At 38.2% G+C, this 20,687-nt stretch overlaps 1 protein-coding gene across 2 annotated transcripts in view; it reads right to left on the reverse strand.

Moving 5' to 3' along the window:
• The window catches only part of SEC24D (SEC24 homolog D, COPII coat complex component), a 102,340-nt gene that overhangs the window by 74,547 nt on the left and 7,106 nt on the right, over nt 1-20,687 (reverse strand). Inside the window, exons 3-6 of one of the 2 annotated variants that reach the window (XM_041759232.1) lie at nt 15,256-15,385; nt 8,696-8,862; nt 6,006-6,266; nt 5,596-5,726 (exon numbers count right to left, since the gene is read on the reverse strand). In XM_041759232.1, the coding sequence (XP_041615166.1) occupies nt 5,596-5,726; nt 6,006-6,266; nt 8,696-8,862; nt 15,256-15,385 (689 nt within the window). The remainder of the gene's footprint in view (nt 1-5,595; nt 5,727-6,005; nt 6,267-8,695; nt 8,863-15,255; nt 15,386-20,687) is intronic. The other variant, XM_041759233.1, reaches the window with a different exon arrangement.

The following is a 20,687-nucleotide window of genomic DNA, read 5'->3' on the forward strand; positions in this document are numbered from 1 at the left end:
AGTCTAAGATGAATCACAGCAATACTGCTTCTTGCTGTTGTTGTTAACCCTCATTCATTCATTCAACAAATACATAAATGTATACTACATACCAGGCTACATTCTAGCTGTTGGAAACACAGTATGAACAAAACCAAATTACTGACCTCTTGGAGCTGACATTATAGTATGGAAGACAGGCAACAAATAAGTGTATAAATATGATACATCTATGTCAAATAATGGTAAGTACTGTGGACATGGAGTTATATGTCCAAGGGTACCAGGAAGACTGGGGATGAATGAGGATAGGAAGGAAACGAGGATATGAGCCATGCCTTGCATATATCTAAACAGAGGAAAAATCAAGTGCGAAGGTCTTGAAACAAGAGTACACGTATGTTTAAGGAATAATAGGGAGCCTGGTGTGGCTGAAGTAAAAGGAGAAGAGGAATAAGAGACCGAATCAGAGGATTGTATGTGACTGATGTAAGGCATGGAGTGGAAAAGAATGTAGGCTCTTACGGGTCATTATAAGAACTTTGGTTTTTAACTAGAGGAGTGTTGGAGGGTTTTGTTCTGAATCATGGCATAGCATGACCTGACTTAAAATCTGAATGGATCATCCTGGCTGCTGTGTGAAGGCTGAAAGATCAGGGAGACAGTTAGGAGGCTCTCAAAATAATCAAGGTGGATGGATGGTAGTGGCTTGAACCAGGATGAGGACCACGACCAATAAAATTAACTAAAGGACAATGTGCAAGAAAGCAATCATTAAGGATGACTCCAGGGTTTGGGGCCTGAGGAACCAAAGAACAGGGTTGGAATCTAGATTTCAGGGAAATGTCTTACCTAGGAATATCTGCATCTTCATTTAAAGCCATGAGAATGGATGGGATCACCTATAGCACTGCCTCTTAGTGTGCCTACGAATCATCTGGAAAGCTTGTTAAAACATAGATTCCAAGGCTCCACCCCTAAAGACTCTCAGTAGGTCTGAGGGGAAGCCTGCAAATATGAATTTCTAGTGAGTTCCCAGCTGATGCTGATTGTGCCATTCTGAGAGCAGCACACTTTGTGAAGTGTTGATCTACAGAGGAAATGTCAACAGAGAAAGGGACAGGTCCAAAGACCATCTTTGGGACACTTCTGACATCAGGAAGTCAGAGAGATGGTAAAACCAAAAAAGGAAATAAGAGATAAGCAGAGATGTAAATGAGTGGTGGTATTCCAGAAACAAAATGAAAAAGTGTTTCAAGAAGTGAGCAGATATGCCAAATTGCTACTGATACGTTGAGGTAGATGAGATCTGAGAACTGACCACTAGATTTGGTAATGGGAGATCACTGGCAACCTCGACAAGCATAGTGTTGGTGGGGTTGTGGTAATGAGATCTAAACTGGGATAGGTTCAGGAGGGGAATGGAGGAGATGAACTGAAGACAGTGAGTACAAGTAACTCTTCTGGAGATTTTACTGCTATAAAAGAGCCAATAAATGAGGGGAAACTGGATAGAGAATTTGAAAAGGGCCAAGGAAAATCTCTTTTATTAATGAGGAAAGGTATTACATGATGTTTATAATCTGCTGAAAATGATCTAGACATTGAAAAATTGAAGTTTATCTTCAAATGAGTATAGATGATGCAGGGGAGAGATGTGATGGCTAATTAAAATATGTCAACATGGCTAGGCTGTGGTACCCAGTTTTTGGTCAAATACCAGTCTAGATGTTGCTGGGGAAGTATATTTTTAAAATATGTTTAACATTTAATCAGTAGACTCTGAGTAAAGTAGACTCTCCATAATGTGAGTGGAACTCATCCAATTATTTGAAGTCCTTAAGAAAAAAAGACTGAGGAATCCCAAAGTAGAGGGAATTCTCTGTCTAGAGGCCTTCACACTTGAGCTGCAAAATCGACTTTTTCTGGCTTACCCTGCAGATTTCAAATCTGCCACTCCCCAGAGCTGAGTGAGTGAATTCCTTAAGATAACTCTCGATGATTGATTGATTGATTGATTGACTGATAAAGATATATACACATATATCCTGTTGGTTCTGGGTTTTTTTGAAGAATTCAAATACTCTAATACAGGGGACATTTGCTGAAGGGTTATCCTCGAGAGGCATAAGGGAATCTAGGAGGTGATAGCCCTGGTTGGGAGTATGAAGAAGCTAACCCATGGTAAGAAGAAAAGAGAGATAAAAGGGCACATATGCAGGGAGATGTGGCAGTGCAGAATGCAGAGGTTCTCTTTGGATTGTTTCTATTCTCTTGGTGAAGTAGGAAGCACAGTTACCATTAAAGAGTCAGAAAGGGGAAGGCAGTGTTAGGAGTTTGGAAAGTGAAGAAATGATAGTCCCTAAGAAAATGAGAGAGACAGTGGAGTTGGGTGATGGCCTTCAGACCTGCTACACATTAGAATCAGTAGGGAAGCTTTGAAAAATCCCAATGTCCAGTTCATATCCCAGTCTAATTAAATAAAATTGGCAGGTGGGAACAAGGCATCAGTATTTCTGAAGCTCCACCACTGGTTCTTTTGTACACACAGGTTTTAGGACCACAGAACTCTAAGTTTACCTTAGTTTAATAATCATGAATCAAAAGTGAGATCAGTAAGCATGGTGTGATTTTTCTCAAGTCACAGGTGGCCTCCGGGGTGCAGGCAGAGAGTAGGTGGAGAGTTGGTTTAACAACAAATGGGATTTTCCTAGGTGAATTCAGTGAAGAAAGTGAGGCAAAGGAGTTGAGAGTAAAGGATGTAAGGGATAGATTTTTTATCATAGATCAAATAATCTAAGCTGCATAAGAGAAGTGAGAAGATGAAGGCAATGCAAGAGAAAAAGTGGTAAGTTATAAGTCCTGGTGAGTGAATCATTATTGGAGTTTGAGTCCTAAAGGAATGAGCTAAAAAGATAAAAGGCAGTGATTGGAAAACGAGATGTTTTCAATTGAGATTTTGAAGTGTTCTGTAATTGGTAATGACAGGATCTATGATAAGACGATGGATAACAGGTAGCGTGGATGAACCATTGGGAGCAAAGAAGATCAAGAATTGAAAGGCCTGAGAAATAAAAGTTTCTAAAGATGGATAGTAAAATTTTCAATAATTGTGACAAAAACAGTACTGGAGAGACTAACAATGAACCTGGAGCTAGAAACATCAGAGAATGAAGTGGAATGACCCAGAGGATCTGTAGATGTTATACAGAAGCAAAAAAACAAGAAGTTAAAATGATGAATTCAGTGTAAATATATGATAGTCCTTTAACTAGAATAATGAAATAATATTAAGCCATTAAAGCCATGGCTGATAATATAATTATCAATAAAGGCACTAAGAGTTACAGAAACTTAATTTCTAACATGTTACATAGGGCTTGACACTTTATTATACATTTTCAAGTTCATATTCAAATAAATATAGAATAAGTGGATAAATCACAAAAATAGACAAAATCCTCTACCCACTCTGCGCCTTTTTCAAGGACTTCACAGCTCCTCCCATCAAGAGCCAGTCTTTTTACTCCTTGACTCTCGGAAGACGTTGTGACTTGCTTTGGCTGAGACAATGTCACAGAAGTGGCAATGTTTTAGTTCCAAGCCATGACTCGAGGCTTTGCAGATTCCTAGTTTCCCTCTTAGATGTCTGCCACAGTCAAGTGAACAAATCCAGGCTAGCCTGCTCAGTCACATGGCCCAATGATTCCCAGCTAAAAGACGGGTACCAAATACCAGACACATGAATGACACCATCTGTAGTGGGCTTAGTGCTACCCCCCACCAAAAATATATCCATGTTCTCAATCTTACACAGTAAGATTATTGATGAAGTCTTTTTTTTTTAAAGATTTTATTTATATATTCATGAGAGACACACAGAGAGAGGCAGAAACATAGGCATAAAAAGAAGCAAGCTCCCTACAGGGAGCCCGATGTGGGACTTGATCCCAAGACCTTAGGATCACGACCTGAGCCAAAGGCAGACACTCAACCACTGAGCTACCCAGGTGCTCTGATTAAATTAAGTCTTAAAAGGCATTCATCGGATTATCTGGATGGGCTCTCAATGGAATCAAGTGTAACCTCTCATAATAGAGAGGCAGAAGGAGTTTTGAGATGGATGCCCAGAGGAAAAGACACAGAAGAGAAAGAGGCAATGTGATGGCACAGGCATAGTCATTCAGCCACAAGCCAAGGGGTACCTGAAGCCATCAGAAGCTAGAGGAGACAAGGAATGGATTCCCCTATAAAGCCTTTCAAGGGAGCATACCCCTACAACACACTGATTTCAGACTTCTGGCCTCCGTTTTTGGAGGCCTCTGTTTTTTTATGTTTTTATAAAAGAATAAATTATTGTTTTAAGTCACCCAGGTTGTGATTATTTGGCACAGCAGCCACAGAGAATTAACATACCATCCTAGACCATTCATGCTCCAGCCAAACCTCCAGCTTACCCCAGATGTACAAGTAAACCCAAACCAAATCCACTGAGCCTGGCCCAGAGTAGCAGAACTGCCCAGAGGACCCACTGAGTCATGAGGATTAATAAGTAGTGGCTGTAAATTACTAAATTAGGTGGTGGTTTGTTATACAGCAAAAGTTAGCTAATACAGTAAGTAGCTCTTTGAGCTATGTCTAACTTTTTCTACTCATGTTTATAGAACCACTTCCAAGACCTAGGTTAACTGTATCAATTCCATTATTATTCTAAAAGGACTATGTATCTCTGCTCATTGCTACAGATTTGCAGTTTGTCCTGAAGCAGGAGTATATATATCCCTGCCAGACTAACCCAGGCCTTTGTTATGACTTGGTTTGGTTGAGGACATGTGAGTGGTTGTGACATGTACAACATCTGAGTGAAAACTTTAAGAGCTATTGTACCTTCTGGCCAGTTCTCTTTTCTCCCTTTCTCTTGATAATAACATGTCCCAAATACAGAATGCCTCTGCACACTGGCTTTTGGAATGGTAAGGGCACACAGAACCACACCTAAGGTCAAACTTCAGCTACTACAGCCTACACATAATCTAAGTGATAAGTAAATCTTCATGGTTGTAAGCAAATTGGGGACTGTGTGTTATGCAGAATAACCTAATAAAAGCTGACTGATACAGTTACTAAAGAATAATCTTCCAAAGAAAATCACTTTATTAGAGAAGAATTAAGTTAGAGCTCTATTTTATATAAAATAATTTTTTAATAGACAAAATATAAAATACTTTGTGCTTTCCTTTCTGTGGGTATCTTATCCTTATTGAGAAGTATCCTTTACTTATCTAAACTAGCATGTTTATATACTCAGGTTATTACTTACTCATTAAACAATCAATAAATACTGCTAATATATGCCAATATAAACATCAATAGCACTGCCAAGTTTATGTGACACCAAAAAACATCTACATAGGCTTTCTGTCATGGAGACCCCTAATATGCCATAACCTAGCCTTCCAACCCCACACATGGAAAGAAGGAAGCTTCTGTGTGATGGGTATTGTGCTTCAACAATAAAGGACAGGAAAAATGCTAATAAACTGAAGAGTTTCTGAGACAGTGAATGAAGAATGGTCCTTTGTGATGGAGATGATCGGAGTGAGAGAGAACACTTACTGGGCTGGGGATGGAGTCAGGATCCAGCTTCTTCTGGAGTTGTGGTGGACCAGCCATCTGTGCAGGACCTCCAGGGAAGCCTCCTGGGTAGGCGAGCTGCCCGCCTGCCATCTGCAGACCATAGTTGGCTGCTTGGAAAAAAATTTTAAAAAGAAATGGGTAGAACACGAAGTCCAAATATAAGACTCACTAACAATATTATGCTATTCAATCAAGTAGGCTGCATTTTTTCATCTTATTATATAAGGCAGAGAGTTAAGGTGAATATCTATGATTCCCTTTTCTCTGTACTTGCCACACTATTTTAAAAGTAGCTTTCCTTAAGAGTTAGTAATAGATGCCTAATAACATAGAACAAAGCTGATTTCCTAGATAACCCTAGGCCTTTCTGCTGAGCCTGCTTGCCTTACCCTGCTGCGGCGAATATCCAGGGCCCAGGGTCTGTCCTGGAAGAGGCGGGGGCTGGTACTGAGGCCCAGGAAGCCCATCCTGCCTGTGTGTAGATGGAGGCAAGGGCGAGGCACCAGGGCCATTTAGTGCGGTAGGTGGTGGTGGGAGAACCTGAGATCCAGGCTGCATAATGGATGGCTGCGGAGGTCGTGAAGGACCCTGGAATGAAGGTGCTGATGGAGGGCCAGGGGGCCCCTGGACAGGGGGAGCCATGCCTGAACCTGTGCAAGAAAGAAGACCAGACCACTAAACATTGCACTTCTCTTTTTTTTTTTTTTTTTTTTTTATTTATGATAGTCACACAGAGAGAGAGAGAGGCAGAAACACAGGCAGAGGGAGAAGCAGGCTCCACGCGCCGGGAGCCTGACGTGGGACTCGATCCCGGGTCTCCAGGATCGCGCCCTGGGCCAAAGGCAGGCGCCAAACCGCTGCACCACCCAGGGATCCCAAACATTGCACTTCTCAATTCTAAATTCTACGAAGTACACACAGGGACACTACTTTTCCTGATATAAAATAAGAAGTCATCCTTGCAAATCAATTTTTCTTTTTTTGCCTCAAGATAAATCTTCATTCAGAAAGTTACACAATTGCTATTCAGGGCATTTTATAAAATGGGAGAATTTTTATTTTTTTTATTTTTATTTTTTTAATTCTTTTTTTTTTTAATTTTATTTATTTATGATAGTCATACAGAGAGAAAGAGAGAGAGGCAGAGACACAGGCAGAGGGAGAAGCAGGCTCCATGCGCCGGGAGCCTGATGTGGGATTCGATCCCGGGTCTCCAGGATCGCGCCCTGGGCCAAAGGCAGGCGCCAAACCGCTGCGCCACCCAGGGAGAATTTTTAATGGGTAAAAGCAATATTTATAATTTTGGTAAGGAAATTAATAGGATAGGGGCAGCCCCGGTGGCGCAGTGGTTTAGCGCCACCTCAGCCCAGGGTATGATCCTGGAGACTGGGGATCAAGTCCCACATGGGGCTCCTTGCATGGAGCCTGCTTCTCCCTCTGCCTGTGTCTCTGCTTCTCTCTCTCTCTGTGTTTCTCATGAATAAATAAATAAATAAAAGTCTTTAAAAATAATAAATATTAAAAAAAAAGAAAATTAATAGGATAAAGTTTAAGTCAGTTGCATTAACTTTACATGACACATGTCACTAGTTAAGAAATTGTATCTGGTACAAAATCTAGAAAATGATGTAGAGGACTATTTTACCATGTAACAAGCATTATTCAGGTAACTTTACATTCAAAAAATTTTGTGGCCTGTGCTTAACTTGATCAAATAGTTCTTGGAATTTGACAGAAATAACAAGGGAAAAAAGATGGGCCAGTAACATGTTTGTTTGTTTGTTTGTTTTAAGATTTTAATTATTTATTCATGAGTGACACAGAGAGAGAGAGAGGCAGAGACACAGGCAGAGGGAGAAGCAGGCTCCATTCAGGGAGCCTGATGTGGGACTCGATCCCCGGTCTCCAGGATCACACCCTGGGCTTCAGGCAGCGCTAAACCGCTGAGCCACCCGGGCTGCCCCACTAACATGCTTTTTCATCATTTTGGAAATAGTTGTAAACCAGATTATTCTATCTCTGATTATATGATATTTAGTTACTTCATTGGAGACCTACCCATCTTGAAATTAGTAAAAGACTAATTTCCTAATAGTCAGAGGGTTCTTTTGGAACCCTTCACTGGAGACCTACCCATCTTGAAATTAGTAAAAGACTATTTCCTAATAGTCAGAGGGTTCTTTTTTTTTTTTTAACAGATACTTCTAAAAAACTACTTAAAGTAACGGAAACATTCTTTATATAGATAAATGGCTAACTATGCTGTTATTACAATGAAGATTCCTATGGTCCTCAGAATATACAGCATTTCCATTGATATGAATCTCAGTACTGTAACTGTTTTCTCTCCTATTATTCTCTTTTCTGCCTCACAACATCTGAGCTTCCATTCTTTTCATGACCTAAATACAGAATCAAAGAACACTGTGAAACAATGAGTACTATATTTTTTATTTTAGGGCCTCATTATAAACAACACAAAGTTAAAACCAGTCTCACATTTCTTAAAATAATTTCACTGTTGTAATACTTATTTGGGAGGTCAGAATTTTTTGGTTTTTTACTGTTCTAATATTCAATGTAAGGTATGCTCAAGGTCTTTCAATTATTTTGAAATAAATGGCAGCATAATCAGGAAAAAAATTAATTATTGTCATAAGGAATACAGATGGTATATGTAAAAATATCTAAAAAACTACTTCAAAAAAATAAAAATAAAAAACTACTTCAATATGGTATGCCAGAGTTTTGCCTATTTTTTTGAGTTATGTTTACTTTAAAAATGGAGAAAACCCCCCCAAAAAAATGGAGAAAACCTTCTTCATTAAAAATACTCATAAAGGGGTGCCTGGGTGGCTCAGTTGGTTAAGCACCGGTCTTCAGCTCAGGTCTTGATCCCAGGGTGGGATGGAGCCCCGCATCAGGCTCCCTGCTCAGTCGACAGTCTGCTTCTCCCTCTCCTTCTGCCTCTCCATCCTGCTTGTACTCTCGCACACTCTCTTTCTCTCTCAAATAAATAAATCTTTAAAAAATACTCATGAAATATGTGGCTAATGAGCACTAATAATGAAACTGTTACCATAGCTGTTGATGTGCATAGCATTGAACTGATTGCCCAGTTGGGTGACAGATGAAGTGGACGCAGGACTTGGATAAGATGATTGTGCAGAAGGTGAGTATGGTGCGTAGGAGGGTGCTGCACTGTTGACAGGTGCCGCACTGTTGACAGGTGGAGGACCTGTAAATCTAAGAGAGAAAAAAGGGTGTTAAACAATATCATAGTTTCAAATGCAAATGATATATGATAAATGTCAATAGCCTACTAAATTATGTAAGCCCACCTAGTGGGCCCTAAAGAAATGATGATCCTAAGTATTTAATCTTAATGTGAGCTCAAAATGAATCACGCAGCATCATCTTATATCTAGGCTCACAACCTCAACATGTCAAGATACTTAGCAAAAATATCCTAACGTAAACACAGAACTAGCTTTGGAAATCAAGTTGGGAAGCTGAGTCCACCAGAGCCATATCTATACCAGGGTTAACGATTAATAGAACAGAACTAAAAAAAAAAAAAAAAAGTTTTGTAGTTGTATCTTTATAATCATTCTCCTTAAATCCTACTCAGCATTTAAAGTAAAATGTCACCTGCACTATAATTTCAGTGCCATACAAAACAGTACCTCAAAGTGAACTCAGTAAAAAGTTTTGAAAGTGTTCATTCTTTTTCATCTAAAAATTTCATCATGCTTTACCTTTAATTTAGCTTGAATTTATTGTATATTTATTTTTCCTTATTTTGAATGAAACAGTAGCCACCATAGAATAGAATATAAAGAGTGTTCCTATTGTAGTTAATCTGCTGAATAAAGTTAAAGTTTTCCCTTTAAGTTACATTATGACTTAGTAATTTTTAGGGTTAAATGAAAATGAAATTTTCCAAAAAAAAAAAGAAATTTTCCCAGATTTATACTCTGAATTCAATTTCTACATAAACTGGAAACTGTGTCCGTAGTGACCCATGCTCTTGTCTTCCATCTTTCACTGCCACTTGAGAAGCTAGGAAAAGAGCCTGAGCAAGGCCAGTGGCTTACTTGAAGTCCCACAACTTATGAGTGACAAAATTATGACTAGCCTCTTCCTGGTCTTAAGCAAGTATACTTACCAAAATATCACACAAATTTTCTCCTGTCATTTTTCTTCATGTATCTTAAATTGAATAATTACTGTAAACAACATTTAAAATTCACTCAAAAATAAATAAATAATAAAATAAAATAATAAAATAAATAAAAAAATAAAATAAAATTAACTTTCAAACCATTATGCTGTATTGTATTAAGCATATTTCTGAATGATGATATCCCACATTTTGAGTTAAATGAATGAACAAATGCTTTTACTATGCAAAAGTACACAAGCTATCCTATAGCAGATACTTGGTTATAAGGGTTATAAAGTTAGTATGAATAAATTTTAACCCAAACAGTATTGCTTATTAGCAAAATGATTTCCTCTCCTGTCAAAAACTGAAACAAGACCAACACAGTCACACGAAACATCTTTTTTTTTTTTTTAAAGGTTTATTTATTTATTTATTCAGAGAGAGAGAAAGAGAGGCAGAGACACAGGCAGAGAGAGAAGCAGGCTCCATGCAGGGAGCCCAACGTGGGACTCGATCCTGGGTCTCCAGGATCACACCCCGGGCTGCAGGCGGCGCTAAACCGCTGCGCCACCAGAGCTGCCCACGAAACATCTTTTAATTTAAATAATTTTTGGAACAAAATTGAATACAGAGAGAAAATATAAAAATTAACTTTTCACAGAAGTTTTCTTTATATCTCTAATTTATTAATGACACTAGGAATAAGAAAGGCAAAGCAAAATATAACTCTAGTCTTAACTGACATATTTAAAATATTGTTGGTCACTTAGAAATGATTTCAAGAATTGTGTTAATGATTTGTTTTGTAAATTCATTGTTTCATAAAAACATCATTTCTTTTTTCCTTCAAGAAATGATACTTCTGCCTTATTTTAAAATGTCACAATAAATAAAGGTAAAAATTGCATACAGGCAGAATGTACATACATGCTCTATAAGAATATATTAGTGGATGCAGCATAACATATTGTTACAGGGTTTGGATCTAATAAGTAGGAACTGGGAACCAGCAGTTTCATTGGATCTAATAAGTAGGAACTGGGAACCAGCAGTTTCATTGGGGGAGGGGGGATTATTCAATTGTTTAAGAGAAAAATTCTCTAAAACATGTTCACAGATATTTCACAAGTGTTAAGATTTTTTAAATATAAAATTGTAGGAGTAATTTATTACATAGATAGTACATGTAGGATGAAGTGTTCAAATGGAAGTTATGACATAAGCAGCCTCCAGTATTTTTTTAACTTAAGAAAAGGTTAATATTTAAACTACATTAAGAGAATATACAACCATTAGGTCGTTACTTTTAAATCCATAAATGCCTACTTATCCTTCATTGCTTAATATAAGTCCTGGGAATTATGCTTTAGGAATTCACAATTACATTTTTTTCCTAGCCAACTTAAATATTGTAAATCTTAAACAAATTTGAATTTTATGCTTTTTTTTTTAAAGATTTTTATTTATTTATTCATAGACACAGAGAGAGGCAGAAACACAGGCAGAGGGAGAAGCAGGCTCCATGCAGGGAGCTCGACGTGGGACTCGATCCCGGGTCTCCAGGATCACACCCCAGGCTGCAGGCGGCACCAAACCGCTGCACCACCAGGGCTGCCCCAAATTTGAATTTTAAAAGCAATTATATTAACAAGAATAAAGTAGTAATAAAGGGCTAACAAAAACTTTCATATAGATAAGGGAAAAGAGATTAACAGAACATTTTAAACATGCAAAGTGATTTAATATTTTTCAATTACATTACTTCACTAAATTAGTTAATCCAAGGTCTAGAGCATGTAGGTATCAGAGTTTAGGTCTCTCAATGTGGAGATCCTGGTGTGTAATTACGGGCAAGCCACTTAATCTCTGTAGCTCTCAGCTTTCAAATGAAAAAAATGAGCAGATAGAATGGAATGATCTTTTTCTAAGCAATAAATATAATGTGGTTAAAATTAAGAATCATATAATTTGAATATTTCTCATGTAGATTCTTTCACTTAACATGTTTCTGGGTGCAGAAAAAATTCAATTCTATATATATATTTTTAAGATTTTATTTATTCATTCATGAGAGACACAGAGAGAAAGGCAGAGACACAGGCAGAGGGAGAAGCAGGCTCCACGCAGGGAGCCCAACATGAGACTTGGTCTTGGGTCTCCAGGATCATGCCCCAGGCTGAAGGTGGCGCTAAACCGCTCAGTCACCCGGGCTGCCCAATTCTATATTTTAATTTACTGTTTTCTTGAATGTCAGAAAAGGGCAGATCCACCATAAAAAACAACAAAGAATTACTATCAGAGGATTAATAAAACATGAAAGTTTATTCTCAGCTTAGTCCAAAACCTCTGGAGAGTTGACTCAGTTGTCTGTGGCGTGCTCAACCTCACATATTTCTTATTTTTAAGTTTGTAACAAATTGCTCAAGTAACGAGCTGTATGCTGAAGTTTGTTAGGATGTGGAGAGATGGTACCAAATTTGTCAAGATTGGACTGAAGTAAAATCTAGGTTTCAAATACTCAGTCCATAGAACATAGAAAATAAAACCTATGCCAAATATCACTGCTTTCCACCAAGAAAGAACAACAACAACAACAAATTAAGAGAAAACAACTATTTCTCTTATTTTTCTTGCTCCCTCCTTTTCATTGCAACCAAATTCTTAGTCAGCAGATTTCATCCCATCAGCTTCAATTTGGGAAGATGAGTCTCCTCTTCCCATCCTCTTCCACCTCAATTCATCATTTCTTGATCAAAACAGATAACTTACATAACTTATAGAGTTTATTTCTTGGATTAATCCTGCCCAGCAATAACACTGCGTACATAACTTTAGTACTATTTACAAGTTTAAGACATTTATTCTGCCTCGGCCAAGATCAAAAAGACAAATGAATAGGCATGAATTTTTTAATTTTTATTTATTTATGATAGTCACACAGAAAGAGAGAGAGAGAGAGGCAGAAACACAGGCAGAGGGAGAAGCAGGCTCCATGCACCGGGAGCCTGATGTGGGATTCGATCCCAGGTCTCCAGGATCGTGCCCTGGGCCAAAGGCAGGCGCCAAACCGCTGCGCCACCCAGGGATCCCCAATAGGTATGATTTTTAAATTTTATGAAACATTGCCTGTGAAGGAGCAATACTTAAAAATAAAAATGACAAATGTTTAAATTTTCATCAACATAATGACTCCAAGTTATATCTTGTTTTCATTCAACAGTTTAGATATTATAAAAATTAAGAGATTTTTTGAAGGATTCTCTAAGTTTAAACAGCACAGATGAAATGCTATTAAGTGCTATAATCATCAAAGAAATGTCACAAGCCATCTATGCTCTCTGACAATCCCCGTCATCAGATTGTGATTCACCAGTACAATCATTGGGCCCTTTGCCCTTGCATTGAACTATGTACACAGAAATATGTCCATGAGGTCAATGTAGTGTGGTAACCATGGACGCTGAGCATGAATACTAGACTTTTCCCTGACTTTTTCATTTTTAAATCCATTTCCAACCTCTAATTCACAGTTTAAGTTGAAGCAAGTGAATAGTGAAGGAGATGGGGCAAAATCTGTCAGGGTTTCCCTGGGAACCATAATAAAAGCAGCTTTCTAGGTTGAGCTGTCATGAGTAGCTAGAGACTGAACCAGGAGGAAGGACAAGCTACAGACAGCAGACCTTCTACAAGTACTAAAAATGATATTGATAACTGCTAACATGTATTGAGCCTTTCATGGGCATTATGCACTATGCAAGATTCTGTGCATGCACTAACCATCAAAATCCTTACAACCACATTATTATTGTTAAAATTGTGATGAGGGAACTAAATAATATAGAAGTCAAGTCACAGTTGCCTGAGCCTAAAGTAGTTGGCTGTACACAGTGGACACTCTTCACTGTGCCAGACTTTGTACTGAGCTCACAACCACACAGCAAAGATCTGATGGTAAAGTCCATGGTTTACTTATTTCTAAGGAACCTAATTCAAGTGAAACAAATGGAAAGAACCAAAAAGATCAATACAATCTAGGCTAATACCAATAACCAAAAGCTTTCTTAACTTCAAACCAGCTATTTAATTTTTGCATTTCTTCTTTTAAAACAAATTCTAAAATGCTTGGCGGTTCACAACAATAAACTTTTCCAGATCTTCTCCCCTGTGCTCTGGACTGAGAGTTCTATTTCCTCATTTTACAAGTGAGCAAAATGAAAAGGCCTAGAGGCCCAACTGTGCTGGACTTCACCAGCACCACATAACTAGTTAATTTTTGAGCCAGAAGACACATCTTGGTTCTTAGTCTTTCTTCGATAAAACTTATGCCCCACCACCATGCTAATGAGACTCGGTAGGATAGTAGGGTCAGATCCCAAATCAGGCCCTTTTGACTTTGTGTCCTTGTTCAAACCACATTACTTAGATTCACCCATCCTCTGTTTCCTACATTAATCTTCACTCTGTATTTCACAGCAACTATTATAATGATAAATGTTATCATGACAAACAAGACCTGGGAAGAGTCAATTTCACAAACGTCCTGTAAGAGCATTAATTTGATGATATTTAAAAGTCCAGAGTTTTCCCACTAACAGTAACTACTCACAGGCCCCTTGAAAGGATAACTGAATGGCTTCAGCAGCAGCAGGGTTCAGATTCACACTGAACCCTACATCTTAATAACCTGAAAAAGGAACCCAGGAAATGAAGTGTCCAGGTAATCACTGGAGAAATTCCAAAGTAAACACTACAAACAGCTTTGGCACTGGGATTCTCAACAGCAACAGCTCACTGGACAAACGGTAATGGGACTTGCAGCAGAGAAGGTGTGATGCTGGCTCCCTTCCCAGGGGATAGTCCACAGTAGGGTACAGAATCTATACATCTCATACCTTGGCTTCTTCAGACCTGCCTTCCACTTTTCCCTTCTTTAGTTTATTATAAACACGAACAGAGGATTTATTTCCTATGTTCTTTTTTCTATCGACCTACCATTCAAAAATCCCTCATTGGCATCTGTGTACCTTCCACATCAAATCCAGTTTTACCATTGGCTACAATCTGATTTAATTTTTAAAATATTTATTAAGCACCAACTGAGCTCAGTTCTGTGAAGGATTCAAGAGGATAGATGATTTAAAATTTATTAGGGCATACAGGTCATAGATATCTGAAGGAATCAGAAATTAATACAGAACTCTAAAACAAGATGAATATAATCCAAAATTAAAATATGTGGTATTGACACAAGTGATTTTTAATATATTTTTAAATATGTACTAGTATTGTTTCTTTTCCCACCTAATTTTTCCAAATGCTTTGTTTTCTAGGACAGTCTAGCAACTCCTTTCAAGGGTGTGGGCAGTATCAAGAGGTCAAACTTTCAATCAATAAATATGCAGGTCTAGAAGGCACTTGTGAGACAATTTTAGTAGAATATACAAATTCGGGTTGGAATCTACTTAGCTCACCTTTGAGGAGGATGCCCTTGGGCATGAGCTCCACTCTGGCCAAATTGATGGGGTCCAGGAGGTGAAGGGCCCTGAGGCAACATCCCCCCAGGGGCAGCAGCCCCCAAAGGCCCTGCTGGCTTCATCATACCTGCAACAGAAGGGCATGAATTTAGAAAAGTATGAATGTGCAAGGGGAGAAGATGCCATACCATTCAATTAAAAAACAAAAACTAGGAGTAGAAAGGGGAAAAAGTGGGTTTAAGACAAGTTCTCCTTTAAACTTGCATTAACCGGGGATCCCTGGGTGGCGCAGCGGTTTGGCGCCTGCCTTTGGCCCAGGGCGCGATCCTGGAGACCCGGGATCGAATCCCACATCGGGCTCCCGGTGCATGGAGCCCGCTTCTCCCTCTGCCTGTGTCTCTGCCTCTCTCTCTCTCTCTGTGACTATCATAAATAAATAAAAAATTAAAAAAAAAATCTTTAAACTTGCATTAACCATCACAGACCTATCAATGGTATAACTGGTATAGTTATTTGACCATCATAATGACACGAAAACAAAAAAGGAAACAATCATTTCAATACTAAACAAACCAAAACAGAAGAAATAAACTTGCATTTAGTAGAAGGGCTTTGATAGAATATACTATCACACAAAAAATGCTAGAATACACAATGAAAAATGTCATTATGGATATCAAAAAAACTCTGGGGAAAAAAAACACTATGAGGCATCATAAAAATCCTAACTGTAACTATGAAAAAAAAAAAAAAGACCTCTGAAAATACCTTTGAGTTACAGCATGAGGAAAACAAATGGAAATTAGCATCTGTTTTTCCAACAAATGCAAAGCAAGCCTTCAGAGATAATTCTTCCAGCACTCCAAACAGTTGGGTGATAAACAATTGAGGGACTCCTTAAGTCATCATACTCACTCATAAAATGTGGGATCACATGATTGGTAGATGCTCCTGTTTTCATTTCATAAGTAACTGTTTTCATTTACAAGAAGTTCCTTTTCAAAAAGATCTCTAAAAGTCTCTCTTTAGAACTATTTGTAGACATTTTTCTCTTCTAGAGAATTGTAGTACAGGAGAAAAATCACTGAACATGGGTCAGAGGAGTTCAAGGCCCCACCTGGCCATTTACTAGCACACAGATGTATGGTATTGGGCCAGAAGTTTATCTTTAAGTACCTCAGTTCCCTCCCCCTCACTGCAAAAGGAAAGCCTTGGACTATATTACACCTTCTAGCCTTTTAAAAGAAAAAAAACAAAACAAAACATGTCTTCTATTTGCTCTCTCCACTTCCAATCTGCTTGTTTTGTGCCAACTCACTCAACTCACTTTTGACCCTTACCCTCCTCTCTGGCACCATCATCAATGACCTCCTAGATGCTTTCTGTGCGCTCCTCCACTTGACCTCAAGATGATGTCATACCCAACATTTCCTTTCTTCTTTTATCTTCCTCTAGAGAGTTTATTCTCTCAGGTAACAAGAGAATTGACTGGATGGCCTTGCAGTTGCCAAAAAAAAAAAAAAGTTTCTTAAACTATCATCATAATACTTTTGAGAGCATGCTTTCAGATGCTTGGGTAATATAAAATGTAATATAACCAGGGAAATGGCTATACCCATGAATAATATTATTGAAACTTTTCCACAAAGGTTTCTTTTCTTAAAACAGGATTCCTCAAAATTAAGAAAAATTTTATATTACCTTTAAAGCCACAGTCTTTTTATTTTATTTTTTTTTATTTATTTATTTATGATAGTCACAGAGAGAGGGGGTGGGCAGAGACATAGGCAGAGGGAGAAGCAGGCTCCATACACCGGGAGCCCGATGTGGGATTCGATCCCGGGTCTCCAGGATCGCGCCCTGGGCCAAAGGCAGGCACCCAACCGCTGCGCCACCCAGGGATCCCTAAAGCCACAGTCTTATTTAGCAATTTTTCATATAAGAAAAAAAACAAATATTTTTCTTATAACAATACATTTTTATATGAAGTTCTGAACTCCAAAGCCAGCAAAGTTAGAAAAGCATGAGACTTGGAGTCATACAGATTTGGGTTTAAATTCCTTCCCCACCATTTAACTGTTGTGACAGTTATCTGACAAGACATTTCCATCTTTTGAAACCTCAACTTTTAAAACTGTGTCATAGCAGTAATGTCCTCTATCTCTGAGATCTGTTCTGAGAATTGAATAAGGCAATAAGTATGGGAGCATCCAATCAACAAATCTTGGTTTTTCTCTCCTCTGACCATATCCCCTGTCCTCCTGTTTTCAAGGATTTATATTCTAACATAACATATACACCATAATCATATGCATACTTGTATTTTCATTTTTGAAAGATTATTGTGGACAAAAGCAGAAAATCCACAACATTAGTGCTAAAATACACATACTACATGAAACCAAAGATATTCTGATTTCTTTAGATAAGTAAGTAAATACCATTTCATTAACAACCCACCCTCATATATATGTCCAGAGAATAAAAACAGTTCCCAGAATTACTCATGTCTGGGTATTCCCATGTATATCCATGGGATGCACATATTCATAAGTTTCTACATTTCCAAAAACAAAATAAAAAAAAAAGTTTACATTTACTGAAGCAGAACTGTTATATACCAATTTCACTAAAACATTGTTTCCTTTTTATTTTGAAAATCAACTCTATGGCAATGTTTGAAACTCATTCTTGTTCAAGATACATTCATTGTGCCTTTGAGACACTGAAAGCTCTTTTGGAACTCACAATCATGTAAACAATGAGAGTGCCTTGTGATTAGTGTATAATATGCAGAGGGACAAGGTAACTCTTCCTAGGGGAATCAAAAAATTCAAAGTGGAAGGACTGCTTGAGCTGAATCTTACAAGACAAGCAAGAGTTTTCTTTGTATAGAGACAGGACAGAGGATTTCAGGCAGAAGGGAAAACTTGTGCAAAGATATGAGAGAGCATGACTTAATCAAGGACTGGTAGAAGGTGCAGTGTAGAGAGACTGTGAGGGAAAGTGGCTGGAAAAGAGGCTATCCTGGTTGGTTGGGTTGGGCTGCAAAGTCCTGTATGCCATTTGGACTCTATCCTCGAGACAAAGAGCAATCAGTATCACCGTTATCTGCAAAGTCATAGTTTTCTCCTGGCCACATTACAGGTATTTTCAAAAGTGATCGGAGATCAAAAGAAATCAGGTTCCTTAGAGAATAGTACGAGAATTTTAAGAGGAAAGGAAAACCATACCATGAGAAAGATCTAACTATGCTTGTGTCAAAAGAAAAATCTCTAAAATCACCAACTGGTCTCTAATACAGTGGCAGATATTATAGACTAGCTTACTCAATACCAATTCTATTTCCTTTCTGTAGGGTCCTGAGTGAGAAAGATGGAATCTCCACTGCATAAATACTCTTACAAATGGGGTTGCCATATTCTCTAAATTCAGCAAACAATACCCCTCTGGGAGACTCTAGACAGGGTAGAGATGGTGGTTCTGGGGTAAAAAGGCAGTGGTTGCTAATGGAATAGTCTTGTGTGGGGTGTGCATTTCTATGGACCATGGAGTCCCAAGCTTGGTCCCAGCTTTCTCCAGTACTCTTTTGGCTTCTTGATACTTTTTAACAACCCTCATTCTGCTACAGTGATTTCTATGACCAACAACAACAACAACAAAAAAAAAAAACCCTGACCAAAACAACATCATGTAAAGCATACGGATCTGGCCCTGGATCTGGCAAACTAAAACCAAAATTAAAATCTATTTGTGAAAAAAAAAAAAGTTTATCTAAAATAAACAAAGATGTCTTTTATTGCTTTATGTCCTCTAATTACTGTGGTTAGAACTTCCAGTACTATGTTGAATAAAAGAGGCAAGAGTGGACATTCTTGTCTTGTTCCTGACCTTAGGGGAAAAACTCTGTTTCACACCACTGAGTATGATATTAGCTGTGAGTTTTTCATATAAGGCTTTTATTACGTTGAGGTATGTTCCCTCTAGATCTACTTTGCAAAGAGTTTTTATCATAAATGGAGGCTGTACTTTGTCAAATGCTTTTTCTGCATGTATTGAAATGATCATATAGTTTTTATCCTTTCTCCCATTAATATGATGTATCATGATGATTGTTCTGCGAATACTAAACCACCCTTGCATCCCAGGAATAAATCCACTTGATCATGGGTGTATGATTTTTTTAACGTACTATTGGATCGGTTCACTAATATTTTGTAAGGATTTCTGCATTTATATTCGTGAGAAATATAGACCTATAGTTTTCTTTTTTGTGGTATCTTTGTCTGACTTTGGTATCGGGGTAATGTTGGCCTCATAGAATGAATTAAGAAGTTTCCCTTCTGGGCAGCCCAGGTGGCTCATTGGTTTAGCACTGCCTTCAGCCCAGTGTGTGATCCTGGAAACCCGAGACTGAGTCCCATGTCAGGCTCCCTGCATGGAGCCTGTTTCTCTGCCTGTGTCTGTGCCTCTCTGTGTCTCTCATGAATAAATAAATAAAATCTTTAAAAAAAAAAAAAAGTCTCCCTTCCTCTTCTATTTTTTTGGAAGAGTTTGAGAAGAATGGGTATTAACTCTAGCAAAAATAAGTTACAGAAAGACAAATGTCACATGATCTTATTCATATGCAGAATTTAAGAAATGAAACAAATGAGCAAAGTGAAGGGGAGAGACTTGAGAGCCAAACCAACAAACACACTCTTAACTATAGAGAACAAACTAATAGTTACCAGAGGGGAGGTAGGTGGGGGGGATGGGTAAAATAGGTGATGGAGATAATAAATGTACTTATCATGATAATAAAATAATAAAATAAAATAAAATAAAATAAAATAAAATAAAATAAAATAAAATAAAATAAAATAAAATAAAATAAAATAAAATAAAATAAAATAAACACAAGTTCCCTATTATATGGACATAACAACAATGACTACTATTCCTAAGGCACTGTGCCTGGTAGTGTACCTATGTAAGTTTACTATGTATTATGAGCCTCACCATTTCCACAGCCCTACCTTATTTTCCAGGACATCAACAGTTTTTGCCTCTTAGCTTCTAGGCCAGTGGTCCTCAATCAGAGGTGATCTTGCCTCTGAGGGGACATTTGGCAATGTCTAAGATTTTTGGTTGCCACAATCGGGGGATGGGGGCAAGGGGCAGGTGCAGATGGGGAAAGGTAGTACTGGTATCCACTGTGTAGAGGCCAAGAATGCTATTGAACATTCTACACTGCACAGCACAGCCTCCCGTAATAAAGAATTAACTGGCCCCAAATGTCAACGGTGCTGAGGATGAGAAATCCCGTTCCAGAAAGCACTGTGTCCTGGCCTGATGTCTTCTCCACACTTTCTAATGTGGAGTGTAACTCTTTCTAAAATATACATGAGATCATGATTCTTCTCACCTTAAAATGCTTCTGTGGCAAC

This window comes from Vulpes lagopus, chromosome 6, assembly GCF_018345385.1.
Source record: "Vulpes lagopus strain Blue_001 chromosome 6, ASM1834538v1, whole genome shotgun sequence".
Lineage (NCBI taxonomy): Eukaryota > Metazoa > Chordata > Mammalia > Carnivora > Canidae > Vulpes > Vulpes lagopus.